Here is an 18,817-nt window from a genome sequence, read left to right as displayed (position 1 = left end):
GGCGCGCCGGGCCGTCGAGGCAGCGCGGAGGCGGGCACGCCGCGGAGGGCGGGCGGGGGCCGAGCTTATAAAGGCCCGCGGGCGGCGAGGGAGGGAGGGAGCCGCCAAACCGCCGTCCGGCCCTGCTCGGCCTCCGCGAGTTTCCCAGAACCGCGCGCTGAGCTTGCTGCCCGGCAGGGCTGTCCCCGGAGCGGGCGCGGGTCCCGGAGCCAGGAGGAGGCGCGCGCGGAGGCGCTCGGGTCCCCGCAGAGCAGCCGGGGGTCCTGGCCGCCGCGCGCGGCACGTGCGGCCACCCGCCCTGTGAGCCATGGCGCGCCAACCCCGGCCGCCCCGCGCCGCCCCTTAGTGCCGCGGCTGCCCGGCGACCCTGGGCGGACCCCGCGGGCCCTCCGGGCATGGAGCCGCACGTGCTCGGCGCGGTGCTCTACTGGTTGCTGCTGCCGTTCTCGCTTTTGGCCGGTGAGTGGGGCGGGCGAGGTGAGCTCTAAGTTGGGACGCGGCTGTGTCCCGCTCCCCAGTTCCCGGCCCCGCCGCGAGCGAGGCCGGCCGGGGCGGGGGCCGGGAGCGGGCGGGCGCGGAGATTGCCCAGGACGCGCGGCCCTCGCCGCCCGCATTCCAGAAGCATGAGAGCGCCGGGGAGGCCGGGGTGGCGCGGGCGGCCTCGGCAGGGTCCCCGTCCGAGCGCGGGGCTGGGAGGGCAGCGGCGGGCTGGCGGAGAGGTGGCCACCGGGCGCCCACTGTGCTGGCCGGCGAGCGCCCCGGGAGAGCGCGGCGGGTTTCTCCGTCCGGACGCCGGAGAGCGGGGGGGGGGGGGAGCTCTGCGAGGGGATTGTTTGCCCCCGTGGACGGGCTGGAGAGCGGGTGAGGGGGGCACGAATCTCTTTTTCTCTTTCGTGTTAAAAAAAAAAGCGCAAACTTGCATCATGACTTCCTGACCAGTGTGGGAGAAGGCGGGCTTCCTGCCTGGAGCTGTTTAATCTGGAGCCTTCGGAGCAGAACTAACGTCTGTGCCCTGGGCGCGGCGCCCCCGCTCTTCCCTGCCGGTCCCCACGCTCAGCCGGACTGGGGCAGGCCCATGCTTTGGAAAAAGTAGTTCTGGTTCCTCCCTGCCCTTCCCTGTGCTCTGGCTTATTCCGTTCCATCTCTAGTGCTGCGGAAAGGAGCTGGGCGACTGGGCCCTGAGTAGGGAGAGGGAACACCCCCCCCTAGGAGGCTCAGAGCGGAGGGTCCCCAGCTCTGGCGTGAGTGGTGCCCCTTCCGGAAAGCACATCCTGTGGTTCTCGGTGCTTGTTAGGCCTCCCCCTCTGCACCCTCCCTGCCTCCACTGTGCCCAGGGCAGAGCGCCCAGCAGCTTGTTCCACCCTTCACACTGCCCTCAGCTCCCTCCATGTGAGATGGTCTCTACTGGGTGTGAGCGGGGAAAGTAGTCTGATTCAATTCACAGAAACACGGAAAGGTTTGCATTGGTTGCAAAAGTCTGTCTCTTGGGCGGAACTCTGTCAGACCATGGTGGGTGGGGGTGTTTTATTCTGAAAGCCTTTTCAGAGCCTGGTAACTCATCCAGGTAGGCCTCTGCCAACTTCTGTTATGGGTGGGCACAGGCTCCCAGTGGGCCGGGCATGTGGGGGATCCACAGCAGCCTGCACTTGGACTCCCAGACAGACTGTGTTTTGATTTGTAGCAGAGAAAGGTGGTGAAACTTGGGAAAATTTTCAAGACAGGAATCAATGAAAACATTGAGGTCGGAGAGGAGGCGTTGAGTTGTCCCTTGTGTAGACAGGACAGCCTGGGATGAACATGGGAGAGCACACGGTCAGCTGGCTGTGCACAGTGCCACTGGAGAGCCAGATGGCACGGACAAGCAGAACAGACCCAACAAGAGGTAGCTTGAAGCTGGTGTCAGGGATGGGGGAGGACAGGTAAGCTTCTCAAAGGTGCAGGTTCACCTGTCCTGCGCGCAGTGCAGCCGCGGCCTCCGCAGCCTGGCCTGTTGAGATAGGAAATGAAGCCGTTAGGCCTGCGGAGGTGGGGGGTCCTTCCTGAAGGACACCTCCCCACCACATGGTGGACTCTCCTTGCACAGAGTCCACAAACTTTTTCTGTAACGGGCAAGAGAGTAAATATTTTCACAGCATGAAATCTTTGGATATTTTTCCAACCATTAAAAAATGTAAAAACCACTCCTAACTGTGGGCTGTGCCAAAACAAGTGGTGGGGCCAGGTTTGGCCTGAGGACGGGAGTTTGTTGATCGAGAATTAGGCGAGGGTCCTGGGTTCATTTCTGAGTCTGTTGCTCCCCACATGGTGATGGGGGAGAGTTCTCTTGTCCCTGGAGGTGGAGGTGCTGCTAGCTCAAGGGTTTTCACCTGGGCCATGTTCCAGTCACCTGGGGAGCTTGATGACTAATTCCCTGTTGCTCAGCTTTTCTATAAACCTGAAACTGCCCCCAAAATAAAGTCTATTAATTTTTAGAAAGCCCCGATGCCCAGGCCACACCCCACACTGATTCTGTGCCTGGCTGTGGGGCTTGGGCTTCAGTATTTTTTCCTAAGCTTTTGGGGAGGGTGGTGTCGAGCCAGCCTGGCGGTGATACCTGAGACGCTTCTTGTCCAGGGCGTGGGCAGCTCCCATCCCTAGGGACCCGCTTGCTGTCCTGCTGATACCAAGGCTGTGCTGCCTGGCTGAAGGTGGAATGTTCACTCTACTGTCTCTGGAGCCCTCCTCTCTTTCAAGCTCTGGCTGGAAACAGCTATTTCTACAGTGTTTGGGAAGAGAGAGGTAGGTGCTGGGTAAGGCCTTCAGAAGGTATTAGTCACATTGTGTCCTGTGCTGGCTCAGGCAGGGACTGTGGGGAGGGTTTGAGTCATCCTGGGGTGCCCCATGGCTCCCATGCCACTCCCCGTGTGGTGCAGAATTACTCCCCAAAAAGCCCCGCCCGGCCTCTTCATCATGACAGACTCCCAGAATCCCCCTGCAAAGGGGGGCGAAGAGGCTGCTCACCTGTTGTCCCTGGAGCCCTAGGGAATCAGGACCCAAAGCTGGAAGCTTCTAGAGAGATTTCAGGGCAAGACATTTTGTGATTCCCATAGAACAGGCCACACCTCCTGACTCTTGACCTTCCAGGGACAGCCAGAAACAAACGTTGTAGCCAAAAGGGAAGTGGTTAGAAAGCAGTAACTGTATCACTGACTGGGAAACAGGTAATGGGGCAAAATGGCTTCTTTTGCTGTAGGATGGGGCCTCTGGCCTCACAGGCACACCCACTACACACTGGCGCGTCACCTGCATCAGACTGATTGTCACTGAGAAGTGTTACCATTTAGAATGGGGACACTTCCTCCTTTTCATAGTGTTGTCACCATCACTGTCTCCACACCCCTGTGAGGCAGGCAGGACGTGGTCTGCTCTTTCGGTAACAACAAAACAGAGACCTGGGCCTCAGGGCCTTACGGCAGTCCAGGTCTGAGAATTCAGCATTTGTCCAGTTGCCCCTTGGGGGTGAGACTGTGCTCGGCTCTCAGAGCAGCACAGAGCCTGGGTCTGTCTTGTCCAGAGGCTGTGCTCTGTGGTGCCACTAGGAAGGAACGCACCCAGACGGGGTGGCCTTGGAGCTGGAGGTAGGTCCTGCTTTCCTCTGGGACCTTGGGGATGAGACGCTGCCTTGTGCCGGCCCCCAGGAAGACTGAATGAGTCAGCAGGACTGAGGGGTGGGTGTGCATGTGTGTGCTGAGGATGGGTCACCTGTGGTCATCTGTAGGCCATCATCGTGCTGGCAGCCAGGGCATGGAGAGCCTGGGGCCCAGCCAGGAAGGGTCCTACAAAGGAAGTGTCGTCTCTGGAGGCAGGAGGAGTGCCCAGTCTCAGATCCTGGCCTCACGAGCTGCTTCCTGGGCGGTGTCTCCCCTGTTCTGACAGGGCACTGAATTTGTTTTCAGTGCTCAAAGTTGGAGAGGAAGGATGGCAGCCTTTTTGACTCCGTCTATTCTGAGGGCAGGCTCAGGGAATTGCTTTCTGTGGCTGGTGGGAGGTCGGGCCAGCCCACCGGAGGGATTATGGATGTTTCCAATCTTGCCACCACAATCTTCAGGCTCCAGTGTAGCCTCTGGTCCTCAGAAATCCCCTTTTCCTTAGGATTCAACAAATTGTTGGGCTTCTCTTTGTTGTCTATTTTTTGAAATATATATACTTTTTTAAAAAATAAATTTTATCGGGGAATATTGGGGAACAGTGTGTTTCTCCAGGGCCCATCAGCTCCAAGTCCTTGTCCTCTAGTTGTGGAGGGCGCAGCTCAGCTCCAAGTCCAGTTGCCGTTTTCAATCTTTAGTTGCAGATGGCACAGCACACCATCCCATGTGGGAATTGAACCAGCAACCTTGTTGTTGAGAGCTTGCTCTCTAACCAACTGAGCCATCCAGCCATCCCTCCGGAAGCTCAGTGGCAGCTCATTGTCTCCAATGTAGTTGTGGATGGGAATCGAACTGGCAACCCCGTTGCCCAGAGCCTGCGCTCCAACTGAGCCATCGGGCTGCCCCATATATAGACTTTTTCAATGTAGATTTTCCCCTTCTGGTTGCCAGTGCAATTTGGTCCTTCCTGGTAGTAAGGACCAAGTGTTCCAGAAGCAGTTGGTAAGGCAGCACGTGTCTGCCAGGCAGTGGACCCTCGTGGAGTTCTCGTCTCAAGCTTTTCCTCAAGGGAAGCATGTGGCTGGCAGCCCTGTCCCCAGCTCCCTGTCCCCCTCAGCCTGAGTCTCCTGGAGAGATGGTGGGGTGGGGCAGGATCACCTGCTCTTCACCTGAGCTTCGTTCCACTCTTGACCTTTGAATTCTTCTGAGTGTAGCCTGTTTTCTGGATGAGGAAATTGAGGGTTGGGGAAGTTAATTCACTCATCCAAGATCACAAAGGTAGGAAGCTCGGAAGCTCGGGATGAGATCTTTTCCTTTTTGGGGCAGGTGAGTCCCACACCTTGCAGGATGTCACCTTTGAGAGACCCTGGGGTGGAAGGTCGTTGGGAGGACAGAGAGGGAAAGGAAGCAGAGAGGGGAGGGGAGGGGACAGGACAGATGGGGGAGTCTCCGCTGACTTTGCTGGAGGGGTTTGTTGGCACAGCCGCCTCTGTCCTGCTTTGAACTTGCCAGGCCCTTACCTCTCTCTCCTGGCCTCAGTTTCCTCGCCTGTAAACAAGACAGTAAAAGCTCGATGGCCACTCCCAGGCCTCTGATCTCTTGGTTTCCAAGTCTCTGGATGGGAGCCCCCGTACTCCTGGTAGGCCAGGAACCCTAGAGTACTTTTCCACATGTGCCAGCACGCTGGGCCCACGTGCTGGTGTTCAGCAGCCAGGTAGGGTCTCCAGGGTGCAGAATGGAAGGAGCCCCCCACCCCCGGGGTCAGTGCACACAGGCAGTCCCAGGAAGGGGGGCGTGAGGTGTCCAGGGCTGGCCAAGGGACTGTGGGTGTGTGCAGCCCGGCCCTCGGCCAGCATGCACTATGCCCACCCACACAGATTCCTGTGAGCTCACGCAGGACCTTTCCCTGAGTCTTTCCTAGATTTATTCAAGCGTTCTATCATCCAGATCTCAAGGGACAGAGCTCTGGGCAGGAGCCAGGGGCTTAAGTTCTGGTTCAGGGCCAATGGTGGTGGCCGTGGGAGGGGCTGGGGCTCCTTCTTCTCCCTCGCTAACCAGGCTGTGGTTTTCTTGGCTGTAACAAGAGGTCTGGGGTCTCCCAGCTCCCGGCTTTTTGATTCTGTAGGTGCCTTTCCTGTGTTTATTCACACTGTGGTGTGTTTGTCACAGATAGGCAAGAAACGCGGTGCAACAAATAAGCCACACGAGACCGAGTACCCAAATACTACCCCATTTCCCCGAAAATAAGCCCTAGCCGGACCATCAGCTCTGCGTCTTTTGGAGCAAAGATTAATATAAGACCCGGTCTTATTTTAATATAAAATATATTTAAATAATATAATATATAAGACCGGGTCTTATATTAATCTTTACTCCAAAAGATACATTACAGCTGATGGTCCAGCTAGGGCTTATTTTCGGGGAAACATAGTACCATACAGAACAAGGTCCAGGCTGGACACGGGGCTGAGCAGGTTGGGGAAAGGTGAACACCAGGCAAGGCCAGTCTGCTGGAGGGAGAGAAATTGGCAGCCAGATAGGAGGGCAGCTCAGCTCCAGGGCCCCAGACCAGGGCAGTGCCCCAAGGTTGTGCCCTCTGTCTCTGGAAGGAGCCAAGCGGGTGACCTGGTGGATGGGGGTGCTGTGGGGGTGCATTTATTTCTAGGCTCCAATCCCCTGGTGGTGGCCAGGTGGAGGTGGGGCAGGAGAAGGGCTGGGCAAGCGGAGTAGACCCTCAGGACCTGAGACTTGATTCCCCTCCAAGTTTTCATTTTTTAAATTTAGTTTTAATTATGTAAGTAATGTATGAAGACTTTTAATAAAATAGTGAAATGTTAAATCGGGTAAGATGAAGTTTTTGTTTTAACCCTGTAGGTCTGTCTGCCCCTCACCCACTCTCAGCACTGTGGGCCCCCTAGGACGCTGTTTGTTGTTCAGGCCTGTCTGCTCTTTTGTCAAAGCATAAACATCTCTGCCTTGTGTCCTTCCTGCATCCCCATGACCCGGCGGCCTCTCCTCTGTCCTTCCCGGGCAGGCATTCACAGTCACTGCTCCCCCCAACTCATGGGAGCTGAGGTTGCTCCCAGGCCTTGGGAATCACAGTGTTTCCTAGGGGGTCCACGTGGGGCCTGGAGCTTCCTGTTCTGTAGATGAGCAGCGGCAGTATGAGACTGGGCAGTGTGGTCGGCCCCAGGGCAGGCCACTCATGGGGGGGGGGGTGACAGCTGTCGTGGGAGCACAGTGGGGCAGCATTCAGGCCCAGACCAGCGCCCGGGTGCCGCCAGGGCACCCTCAGGCTGACGTGTGTGTCCTCCCACTTCCCTGTAGCTGTCTGGGGGCCTTTGCTCCGTGGGGTGGGTCCATTTTTCTGGTGTGTTTTAATAACATAATTATAGGGAGTATTTTTAGGTTCCCTCTAACGGGCCGGCTGTTTACCAGCCTTCTATCTACACACTGTTTTGTCCATAAGTATATATAGCTGAGGCCACTTCTCCTTCCTTGGGTTCAGGCTAAAGTAGGACCGCGGCCACCTCCTGTGGTTTCTTTTGCCAATGAATGGGTGGCTGAGATGGGCCCAAGCACCAAGGGCTGCTGCAGAGTAGGTGGGGCTCAATGGCCATGCTTCCATCCCAGGTCCGTGAGCTGCCAGTGGGGGAGGAGCTGGCCCATGCAGAGAGCAGAGAGCAGTGCCCAGGTGTGCCAGCTAGGCCTGTCCCTCCTCTAGCCCTCCTCTCCTCCCCTGCCCTCCCCTTGGATCCTCTGGGAGAAAAAAGCATAAAACTGCCACATAAATAGATTCCTCAGGCCTGCAGGAGCAGCCAAAGGCCTGTGATTGTGGCCAGGACTGGAAGACAGCAAGACAGGGCCAGGTGTGGGCTCCCCAGGCAGGAGGCCTCCTGAGGAGCCCCAGGGGCCTCGGGCCTGGGTCTCAGTTTTTCTCACTTTTTGGAACTCCCAGGACCTGTGACCTGTTGGCTGGGACCCCCATCACACTCCAGCTCCTCCAAGGGGCCTCGCTCCTGTTCTGCCTCTCTGCAAGCGTTGTTGTGATCTCCTTCCCGCCCTTCTCCCTCTCTTCTCTCACCACCCTCTCCCATTCACTTGATTTCTGTTTATAGTTAAAACACCGCTGAAACAACACATCATTTTAACAACCTGAAAGGAGTTTTTAAAAGGGAAACGAAGTCATCCATCCATTCACTACTCCTGTTTCATCTTTCCTTTTCCTTTCCCAATAGCCAGGAACACAAAGGACCACCACGACCCAACTCCTATCTGGGGCTCCTGAGCGCCAGGCTTTGTGCTGTTGGTGTGTCTGTCTGCCATTCTGGGGTGGGGGTTGTGGTCTTATGCTGTTTCACAAAGGAGCAGGTGGCCACACTTCCCAACATCTGTCTGCAGGCTCGCATGTGCCCTGGTGACTTACAGCCCAGGTACAGTTTGGACGCCGTGTGCTAGTTGCCTTTCGGAGTGTGATGTCATCCTAGGGCACCAGCTCCCCAGCCTCTCCTGAGCTCCCTGCCCTCTGTCTCCATCAGGGGGAGGTAAGCAGTCTGTACCTGATCTCACTCTGTCTCTTCATCCCTGAAGTTGTCCGGCCGCTGCCTCCAGATGACTGGTCACTCGGGCACAAACCTCTGTGTCATTTCTCTAACTCAGTGTCCTCTCGTCTCCCCACCCCGAGACCTCATGGAGGCCTCTCTGCCCTCCCTGCCCCAGGCTTCTGGCTGTGTTCACCATGTGTCCCATGGCCAAGGGGACTTACCGAGATATCTGAGCAGCTATTCTTGCACGTAAAGCCCCAAGAGCTGCCCGCTGCCCACCTCGTAAACCCTGCTCCTCAGCCTGGAACATGGCCCCCAATCTTCTAGTCTCCCCTCAGAGTGAGTCCCCACCATTCCTGCCTGCTGCTGGTAGCAGCACTCTATAGTGAACATGCTACTTCTAACAGGTGGGCGGTAGTGACTCCATCTCACAGGTGAGGACAGGGGGCCTGGGGGTGATGTCATGGAGGGAGATGGCAGTTGGCACCAGGTCCACCTGCCCCCAGAACCAGGGTTCTTACTGTGCCACTTCCTGCCTCCCTGGGGCCCTCAGCCCCTGCACCTCCTACCTGTCAATGTATCGAATGACTCCCCAGTTCCTTCTTCTAGCCATGCCTTGTCCCCCACAGACACCCAGCTTCTATCTCTCCCGAACACCCCAAGCTCCTTCTCGCTCCGGGGCTCTGCCACCTATTCCCTTCGCCACCATCTTCCTGTGGCTGACCCTCTTTCCCTTCAGACACTGGGGCACTCTGCTGCCTTCCGCCACCTTCATTCACTTGGCAAATATGTTTGAAGAACCTGCTTTAAGCCAGGCTCTGCTGTACGCTTTGGGGGTCCTGGCACAGTCCCCACTTAGTCTATGCATTGTTATGACGAGCAAGCGCTGAAGTGCCCAGATCCTACGTGTCCTGTTTGGTGATTTTTGACAGTGGAGTATATCTGTGACACTTCTGCCCCAAGAGCCCCTATGTCTCCATCTGGTCACTCCCCGCCCCCACACACACACAATTCTCTGACTTCTGTCACCCTAGGTTAGTTTTGCCTGTATTTGGGGTTCATGTTTGAGGGACAACCAGAGCCGTGTGTTTCTTTGCTCAGTGCAGAGTTTCTGCAGTTGGTCCAGGCTGTGTCAGTGGCACCTTCTTTTTTAGTGCTGGTTAGTGGTCCTCTGTTGTACGCGCCACACCACGTTTGTTTATCCATTCTCCTGTTCTGGGTTGGCGATGACCGTGTTTCCCCGAAAAATCAGACCTAACCGGAAAATAAGCCCTAGCCTGATTTTTCAGGAGGACATCCCCTGAACATAAGCCCTAATGCGTCTTTCGGAGCAAAACTTAATAAGACCCAGTCTTATTTTCGGGGAAACACGGTATGAGTAAGGCTGCTGGTTGTGTGTGTCTCTGTGGACACATACTTGAATTTCATTCACTCCTACACACCTGGGCGTGGAGTTGGCGGGTTCTCCAGGTTACGTTGTTTCCATTCCCTCACAGGGGGGAGGGTTCCAGGGCTCACACCCTCAGCAGCTTGTGGTGGTGTGGCCTCTGATTTTAGCCAGTTTGTGGTTGTGAAATGGTGTCTAACCATATCGCCCTGATGTTAATCGCCTTTGATAACTTGTGATGAGTCTCAAAGTCTTCCACCCACTTTGAAACATTGGTTTTCGTTTTTTATTTCTGACTGGTGGGAGTTCTCTATGGATTCAGGTTTTAGGTCTTTATCAGCTATATGCACTGCAAATGTTTTCCCCTCCAGTGGCTTACGGATTCTAATCATTTTCTGAATGGTGTCTTTTTTTAAGAGCAGGTATTTTCATTAGGAATTCCGTTAGTAGCTGGTGATGAGCTCTGTGTAAATGGCCAGCTTCCCGCCAGAATATTGTAAGGGCGGCTGTGGCTGGGTGCCTGGCACTCGGGATCGGTCTCAGTTTTTCCTGATAGGTGGGCCTGGCCACTCAGGCTGACTGGTCTCCTTCTGTGCTTCCTGCCTCCGCCTTTGCCCTCTGCTCGCCCCCCCACTTTCATCTCTCAGGTCCCCTCCCAGGGCCTGTGTCCTGCTATCTGCAGGGACTGTCCCTCACTCACCTGCTCTTGTCCTGGATTTCCTGGGCATGGCTGGGACTCGCTCTGTTGTCTTCAGCATGGCCTCCTCCCACTGAGCGACCTGTTGGATGAAGTGGGTTCCTTTCCCACCATGCCCAGAACGCGGTCGCCATCTTTGTGTGCTGCCTGCTTTTCCTTCTGACCCTTTCCCCTCAAAATAAACTCCTAGAGTTGGACCACTGAGTCCAAGGACAGCAGTTTCAGGGCCTGCGGATGCTGTGCCCAGGTGCTTGGCGAGTGCAGCACGGCTTGGTCCCGGGTGGCCTGTCTTGTTTGATTCTCCAGGGAGTTCTGTGCGGCCCTGGTGCTTTCCTGCATCTACCCAGCAGATGAGCTGCCTGTGAGTTCTCCGCTCCTCTCTTTGTCCAGAATGACGGCACCTCCCCGGGGTCAGTGCTGCGTCTCCTGCCAGCCCTGTGTGGGAGGGCTGAGGACTTTTGTGATGAAGTGGCCCCTGTTGAGGACGCAGTGCTGCCAACACGTCCTGGCCAGGACCCAGCTGCACAGCATATACTCACTCCTGTTTCTTCTCCACTTTGTGTGGAGAAACACCAGCCCGCTTCCCGGAGACCAGTATCCCGGCGGGCTGTTCTCCACCCTGAGCCATTCTGCTGTCAGTGGTGGTACCTGTCTTCCCCATGGGCAGGCTCTTGTCCTTCTCATGTTGTTATGGCACTGTCAGCGCCTGATCCTGCAGGTGGGAGGGGCACGTAGGCAGAGGCTGTGACAAGTGGCACTGCTTCATGCTGTGCTCTCTGAGGCTCACACCAACCTCATCAGCTCCCGAGCCTGGGGCCACTTCCTATCTCACTGCAGGAACCACATCCCAGACCTTCACAGTGGGTGCAGACCTTCTCAGCCGTGGGGAGGTGGCCAGGCTGGCCCCCAATATCCCAAGATCAGGAGTGGGGGCTTGCCGGTGCTGGAGGGGGGGTGGGTGATTCAGGGACGGTGGCTTGAAGCCCAGGGGTGGCGGCTGAGGGGACCCTTGGGGTGGCCGCCCCATTTGTTCAGGAACTGTGTGATTCAGCATCTGAGCTTGTTTGCTCTGTGACCGTGGCAACAACTTCTCCTGCCTCAGTTTCCTCATCCTGGCAAACGGGCACATGTTTAACCTCATGAGAATGAGATTAACATAGAAACGAAGTATGGAGCATTGTCTGCCTGGAGGTTATTCTACATGGGGTCCTGGATGATGGAGGATGGGTGATGAACTTAGGGTCCCTCTGTCCATGTGTCTTCTGCCTAAGGAAGCTAGAGGGATACTGGGCTCTCTTCTTCCCATGGAGGCAGTGCCCACCTGCCATCCCACTGTTCTGTTTGGGCCTGTCAGACTCTTGCCCTTGGAGTCTGGGGAAGCCCTAGGTGGATTTGCACCCCTGCGGTTGCAGGTGGAGACACTCCAGTGGGGGCGGGAGTAGGGGAACACTATCTCAATCCTTCCCCAGAATGAAGCCAGACTTATACTGAGTAAACAAAACCCAGGGTTGGGGAAGGCCACACACAGGGAGTTTGTTCCACTCACCAGACGTCTGGCTTCCTGCCTGACCTCCACCCCCCACCCCTTTTCTTAGAGCAAGGCCCCTTTTCTCCTTCCCTTTCTCCTCCCTTGCTTCCAAACTGGGTGGGCAAACCTCATGTCCCGTGGTTTCCCATTTGGGGGACCCCCTTAGCATTCCATTGTTGAACCACCTTGTTGTCCCACTCGCCCCATCCCCGCCCTCCTCCTCAGCTCCCTATCCTGGAGAGCAAGGGAGGAAGTCTGGAAGCCAAGAGTTACTTGCAAGGACCAGAGGGGAACGTACTCCTCTGGAGGCCCACTCTGAATCGAGGAGACCCACTGGGAGGTGACCCTCTGACCCTCCAGGGCTGGAAGTGTATGTAGGAGACAGATGCAGGAATGATTAATCACTGTCTCCAGAGGAGGCTCAAGAAGCTTCTGGGCTGGACAGGCTGCATCACATTCCAGAGCCTGAGAGAGACACTTCCAGGCATCCCCAGAGGCCAGGAACCTGTGCATGCGTTTGTGTCTTTAGGAGGCGTTGCCCGTGTGCCAGCCCTGGCGGGAGGGCCGAGGGCTTTTGAGACGAAGTGGCCTCTGCTGAGGGGGCAGTGCTGCCAACACATCCTGAGCAGGACAGCCTCAGACGCTCAGGCTTTGCACAGGGTGACTTTAAAGACCTGGGTGGAAGCTGCCGCAGGTCAGCCCTCAGAGGAGGAGGAAGTGGCAGGGCGCGGGAGCCACCTCATGGGGCAAGAAGCCTGGCGCTGTGTTTCTTTTTTACCCTTCTGCCAGACTGGGGCTCGCTTCTCGCAAACCCAGGCCTGCCTGGGGATGAACGGCCTGGTGGTGTAAACGCAGCCTCTCAGGTATTCACGTCCTTGCATATGTCCATCGATGGGTTACTTGTAACTTGAGACTGGTTTCCTACAAATTTTCAATGGTAGCTCCTGCTGGTGGCTGGACTGCAGAAACCCACGTGGTTATCCTAGGCACCAGGCAATCGGTGGGCCACTGGCTTCCTCATTTGCCACCGTGCAGAGGGCCCAGATTGCTGCCACTTTTTCCCAGCTCTGACCATGGACATGAGATGTCAGCCCGTGGCGACAGAGATGCTGGACGGACCCCAAGGTCTCATAGCAGGATGGCCATGCTGGTGGCTGTGTGGGGACTCAGGTCTCCAGCCAGGATGGCCTCAGAGTATTGAGTGTTTGGTTGTAGTCACTGCCTATGGATACTGGCTCTGCCCCTGCTTGCTCTCGGCATGGGTGGAGACCCACTGCGGAAGCTTTGGGACCTCAGCTGGCCCAGATGTCTGTCTCATCCTAAACACTATGAGGGAAGAAGAAACTTTCCTCCACCTTCCCACGTTCTTTCAGCTGATCTAACAATTAAATCGACATGAGACAGAGTAACAAGAGAAAATAACCAAATTTAATTACTTACGTACACATGGGAACCCCACATACGTGAGCTAGTTAGGGACACTAAATACTTGAGAGGTTCAAAGACGGAAAGGGAAAATGAGGTGCATATGACATTCTGGGCTAGGGATGAGGTAAGCCACCTTGGGGCTTCAGAGGGGAGGAAGGTCATTGCAGGATAATAAAAAGAGCAGATGGTCAGTAATTAGAAGTTTATTCTGTCCGACAGTTCAAACAATTTGCCTCTGATAATATATTATGGGCAAGGCCACTAGTTTAAATTCTTCTAAGTAGTTAAGGGAGGACAGAACTTTCTCTTGAGCCTGCACGGTCTCACTTGCCTTTAGCTCAAAATAATCTACATATCACTGAGGTACATTTTGAGGTGACTCATTCTAAACCTCTACCATGGTCACTGGGGCACTCCAGGGTACAGCCTTGTTGGGATTCAGGCTCAAGTGAGCAGTGAGGGTCTCAGAACCAGTGGTTTAAGAGGCCACATGCCTCCTTCTGTCTGCTGGGGAGGCGGGTGCCCTCAGAACAGAGGCAGTAGGATGGAAAAGCTCCCAGTCCAAGCTTCTTTTCCTTTCCTCCTCCCGCCTGGAGCTGGCCAGTCAGACTCAGCTCCAAGTCCTCCCTCTGCTGCTGGGTACCCTGAGGCAAGTCACTCAGCCTCTCTGAGCCTTGAACTCTTCACCCATAAAGTGGGACGTAACTACCTCCCATGCTGCAGGCAGGCCTTCCGGAGCAGAGCCGGGGGCAGGGTGCCCAGCACCCTTCATCTGTGGGGTCTCTCAGGGCCAGTTGTTTTCATCTCCACTTGTAATATTAGCGCCTGCCCTGCTTGGCCTCCTGGCCCTGGGGACAACCTTGCCAGGTGCCATGGGTGGAAATACCTTGCTAAGTCCACCTGAGTGAGAGGTGGGGCTGGTGCTGCCTTTCCCACACCCTCCCTGCCTTGGCTGCCCATGCAATGACCAGCCTCTTAGTCACCCATCTCTCAGGGCCAGCACAGCTGCATCCCATGTCATCACGAAGCCTACCCAGGACGCAGCTGCATGCCATGCACTTTAACCAAAGAGCTCTTCATCAGAGCCCTTGGGCATGTCGGTGGCCTCACCCGGGAGGAATCTGAGGCACAGAGTTGTCTGGCAGCTTGGTGACATCCCGCCGCCAAGGCGGGAGCTGGCGGGATGACAGCACCCAGGTTTAGGCCTGCTCAGGCAAGAACAGTGGAGTTTGCTAGGTCCTCCCACAGGACAGCGGCAAAGGCACTGCGTGGCCAACTTTGTGGGCTGTTGAAGGAGGGTCTTCCCCAGCCCAAGCAGGAAGGGAGTGGTCCAGGCAAGCTCACCCCTGCCCATGGCCTGGAGCCCTGCTCGGGGTGGTGAGTACCACAGTGACACTTTTCCCAGCTCCTTAGAGTGGTGGCAGCTGGGGGACGTGCTTTTTAAGCCCTCCTTGAGGAAGGACACCTGGCTCCACACCCTGGGAACCATCACCAGCCTTGGCTGAGAAGCTCTAGGGCAAAGGATGTGGCCTCACCAGGCAGCTCCCTGCTCCTGGGACCGGGTTGGGCATTGACTGATGGAAAGAACGAGACAGGGGTGTCCTGTGCAGCCCCTGGGGCCCCTCTGCCATCACTGGGTCCCTGGCAGACGCTCTCCTCAGCTTTCCATCATGTCAGCCATTTGAGTTTTCTTGTGGCCTCTTGGGGCAGCCGCTGAGTCAGCCATGTAGAGACAAAGGTCATAGCTTAAAGAGATGAAGTAAGTTCCAAGTCCCACAGCTGGAAAGGATGGGAGCCAGAAGTCAGCTCTGGGGCCTGTGTGGCTGGACAGAGGAGGGCGGGTGTGTGGTTGGTATCAGGGCACAGAGGAACAGGGAACGCTCCACTGGGAACAGTGTCAGGCTGTCCCCCTGGGCTGCCTTTGCCCACAGGTTCCCTCTCTGGCTCCACAGAGAATCTCGTTCCGACCGAGATTATGAGGATGGAATTGTCACATTTGGCTGGCAGAGTGGGGAGAGGGGGAACCCCAGGCAGTGGGGATGGTGTCAGTGAGTGTGTATGCATGTGGTGGGAGGTGGCCTTAGCCTCGGGAACCTCTCCAAGTGAAAGGACAACCTGGGGAGGCATTAGGAGCGGGTTTCTGCAGGCCCACTGGGTGCTGAGTGAGTGCAGGTAATGCCAGGCCCTCCTGCTCTCTGGCACTCACTGGTTTCCTGCCATCAGCTGCAGCAGCTGGAGGAGGTGCACAGAAACCATGTGTCCTGTCCGTGTGTTAGCGGGGACCCTGGGGAACACAGTGCAGCCAGGCCTGGGGGCAGGGGCCAGCCACTTTCGGCCTTTCCCTTCATGTTGACTGGAGTCTGCAAATTCCCAAAGGCTAGGCCCTGACCTGCAGGAAGGGTGTCCGTGGTCAGGGTGCAGTGGTGGGAAGGTGGGTGTGAGGCCTGACTCCAGTCCCAGGGCTCCCAGGCTTTGGGCAGGTGGTCGGCATTTCTGAGAACAGCCCTTGGCCATCAGGCTCAAGCACAGACCCGGCCCCAGGTGGGGGACAGCCAGCACTCTTCATGTTAACAAACAATACATATTGTAGCAGTAAGAATCAACTGTAATAACCAACATGCCTACAGCTCTATACAGGGCATCGCACTTGGCACCTCGGAGGTGGATGGGGTTGGTGTCCCATATTACAGGTAAGGGAACTGAGGCTCAGAGAGGCCACACAGCCCACAGACATGGGGCCAGGCCTCTAGCCGAAGCTATTCTGACTCCAACGCCTGAGTCTTGTAGCCATTAGACCACCAGGCCCAGAAGTAGGTCCTCAAGTCTCGTGGCATCTCTGGAGCTTTCTCTTCTGCCACTGGGGGCAGCAGCCTCAAGGTGACGGGAGCAGGGTTCAGCTGAAATTGGGGTGTGTGGATGAGAGCCTGCCTGCTCCTCACTGCTGAGAAGGGGCCATCAATCACCTACCTCCCTGGAGTGGGGGATGGGGGCATGAAGGCTCTGAGCCCGAATGGAGCTGGCAGGGGTGGGTGACTGGCTCTGCCACACTGGACCATGGGAGCCCTCCCGCCTCTTGGGGCCCGTGCATCATGGCCTCTTGGGACCGCTGAGGATGTCTGCTGCTTGCTCTGCTGTTAGGAATTAGATTAGTTTTCCATAAAAACAGGATGTAGTGGGTGATACGGCTGTGTTAGTCTTTTTTCTCACTCCTTTTTCCAGGAACTGAATGTATAGCTTTAGCCAGGACTGCCCTGTCCCCACCCGCTGCCTCCCCCAGGGTGCAGGAAATGTCGGTCGCTGCTCTTAAGTGGCTGTTTAATCGACTCCTCTCATCTGGGGAGCTTGTTTCAACACCAGTGGCTAGTACGCCAATGGTGCTGTGGTCTGAGGGCCAGGAAGGGTGTGGCAGGAGGGGCTGCAGGGCCCACCAGGCAGCACTGAAAGGACCACTGTGCCACCAGCCACACGGTGCTGGACGGAACCTTGGGTGATGGCCTGTGGTAGCTAGCAGGCACGCTGGCCCCTCCCCCATGACAACACAGAACTGCAGGGGTTTGTGGGTCCCACTTTGTAAGCCTCGGATTGCGGGGGCATTGAATTAAGGAGGTGGTAGAGAGCTACGCAGGGGCCAGGGGCATGCAGGGCCCGTGCATGTGAGGATGGGGGTTTGCTTGTGTGAGCTTCGTGGCTGCTTTAAGCAAGAGTCCAGATATCGGGGAGCTGTCGGCGTGTGGGCCTGTCTGGGAAGGCTGGGCCTTGGAGGCGCATTAGGGAGTGTTGGTTTTGTCCTGCTGGTGCCAGGAGCTAGAGTCCCCTGGCTTCCCTCCTTGCTCTGAGTCCTGTGAGGGGGGCTGCTACTTCCTGGCTGCAGGCAAGGAGCTGCCCCACAGTTAAAGACCCAGTTCAGAGGAAGCTGGTCCAGCCTGGCTCTGTCACTCACTGGCTGAGTGGCCTTGGCTTCTGATTTGTGAAGACCTTTCCTTCCCAAGCACAGCCCCTCCTCGTGAGCAGACAACGATGGGACCTCCCTCCACTGTGGGCTCCTCCTCTAAATGCGGGGTAAGGGCTGGGGGACAGCGCTTTGCCTAGGCCGAGAGCTGATGGTATCACACTTTTGGGGATCTGAGGTGAGGGGAGGGGAAGCGTGATTTCTAGCAAAGCCAGCTTCCCCCTCAGCCACTTCTCAAGGCTGGGGCTTTATGGTTCTGGAGGTTTCGAAGCTGATGTAAGAGGGGAGAAAGCCCCGTGGCCTGCTTATGCAGAAGGACAGGGCCGGCCCCTCTTCACCTTTGTCATGAGCTGCCCAGACCTCTGCCTTCCTCGGCAGGACTGCGTTGGGAAGCTGGCCTGGGGCCTCTGCGTTCTGGTCTCCTGGGAATTGGGAGTGGCCAAGATGGGCTTACAGGCGAGGTTGGCACCTCCATGGTGGCACAGGGCCTGGCCCAGAAAGGCCAGTGAGCTTTGAGGCCCTAGAGACACCACAGTTACAGGCTGGGAATGCCCTTTGGAAATGACCCCGGATAGAATTCCAGAGCTCAGAAGTGGCTCTGTCCTGGAAGGATAATACTGAAATTCATGAGTGTTTTTTTCTAAAGGAGGGGAGAGGAATTGTGGGGAGATGAGCAAAGGGCACTTGAGCATAATCAGTCAAGTTTCATTCAGTAAAATTTACATTGGTAGAGAATTGTGTCAGAGACAGACAGCCAGTAGTACCAGGAGGAGTGGGACTGGATGTGGAATACTTTCTGTGCTTCTCTGCATCTAAAAAACTTTTGAAAATGAAGAAAAGGAAAGTGAATGTTAGGTGAGCTGGTCAAAGACCTTTTGTACAAAAGGGAAACTGAGGCCCACCTCCGGCCTGCTGGAGCCCAGGGTTTAGCCCATGGCTCTTTAGCCCAGAGCCTTCATGCCCCCATCCCCCACTCCAGGCAGGTAGGTGATTGATGGCCCCATCTTGCTAGGCCCATGCTAGTCATCGCCTTGGCTACTCAGAACAGTGTGGTCCAGGTCCCTGTTCCAGGGGCTGGTTTCCTGGGGGTGGGGCCAGGCCGGTTGTTATGAGCAGACTGTGTTGATTTTTCCCTTGGTCACTTCATGAGCTTGTTGAATTTACAGAGAATGTGTGGGGCCCCTGGCACCCTGTCCGTTTCCAGCCCCGCAGCCACACAGCTATCCAAAGCAGTCACCTCGGCCTGGACCTCAGAGACAGGTAGGCCAGCCTGGTGTTCACAGAGCAGAACCTCAAAACCCAGCTGAATCAGTCATGGTTTCCCAGAGAAACAGAACCAATAGGATACAGATAGATATGACATCTTACATAAGGTATATGTACACCTATATATTTACGTATCTGTGTGTACATATGTACACACACAAGACAGAGAGGAGATTTATTTTAAGAAATCAGCAAGTCTGAAATTCGCAGGGCAGCCCAGCAGGCTGGAAATTCAGGCTAAAGTTGATGTTGCAATCTCTAGACCAAATTCCACAGGGCAGCGCCTGGAGAATTCCTTTTTCCTCAGGGGGCCTTTGTCTTTGTTCTTAAGGCTTTCATCCGATTGGCTGTGACTCACTCTGAGAGGGTCATCTGCTTTACTCAGAGCTGAT

The 18,817-nt window shown here is 56.2% G+C and overlaps 1 protein-coding gene across 1 annotated transcript in view; it reads left to right on the top strand.

Moving 5' to 3' along the window:
* The first annotated feature begins 228 nt into the window (after positions 1 to 228).
* Positions 229 to 18,817, top strand: part of PIEZO1 (piezo type mechanosensitive ion channel component 1 (Er blood group)) — a 65,024-nt gene continuing 46,435 nt past the window's right edge. The window contains exon 1 of the mRNA XM_081032539.1: positions 229 to 459. Within this exon, the coding sequence (XP_080888665.1) occupies positions 396 to 459 (64 nt within the window). The 5' untranslated portion in view covers positions 229 to 395. The remainder of the gene's footprint in view (positions 460 to 18,817) is intronic.

This window comes from Rhinolophus hipposideros, assembly GCF_964194185.1.
Source record: "Rhinolophus hipposideros genome assembly, chromosome: 21".
In the NCBI taxonomy this organism is placed as follows: domain Eukaryota; kingdom Metazoa; phylum Chordata; class Mammalia; order Chiroptera; family Rhinolophidae; genus Rhinolophus; species Rhinolophus hipposideros.
This window is presented reverse-complemented; position numbering and strand designations above follow the sequence as displayed.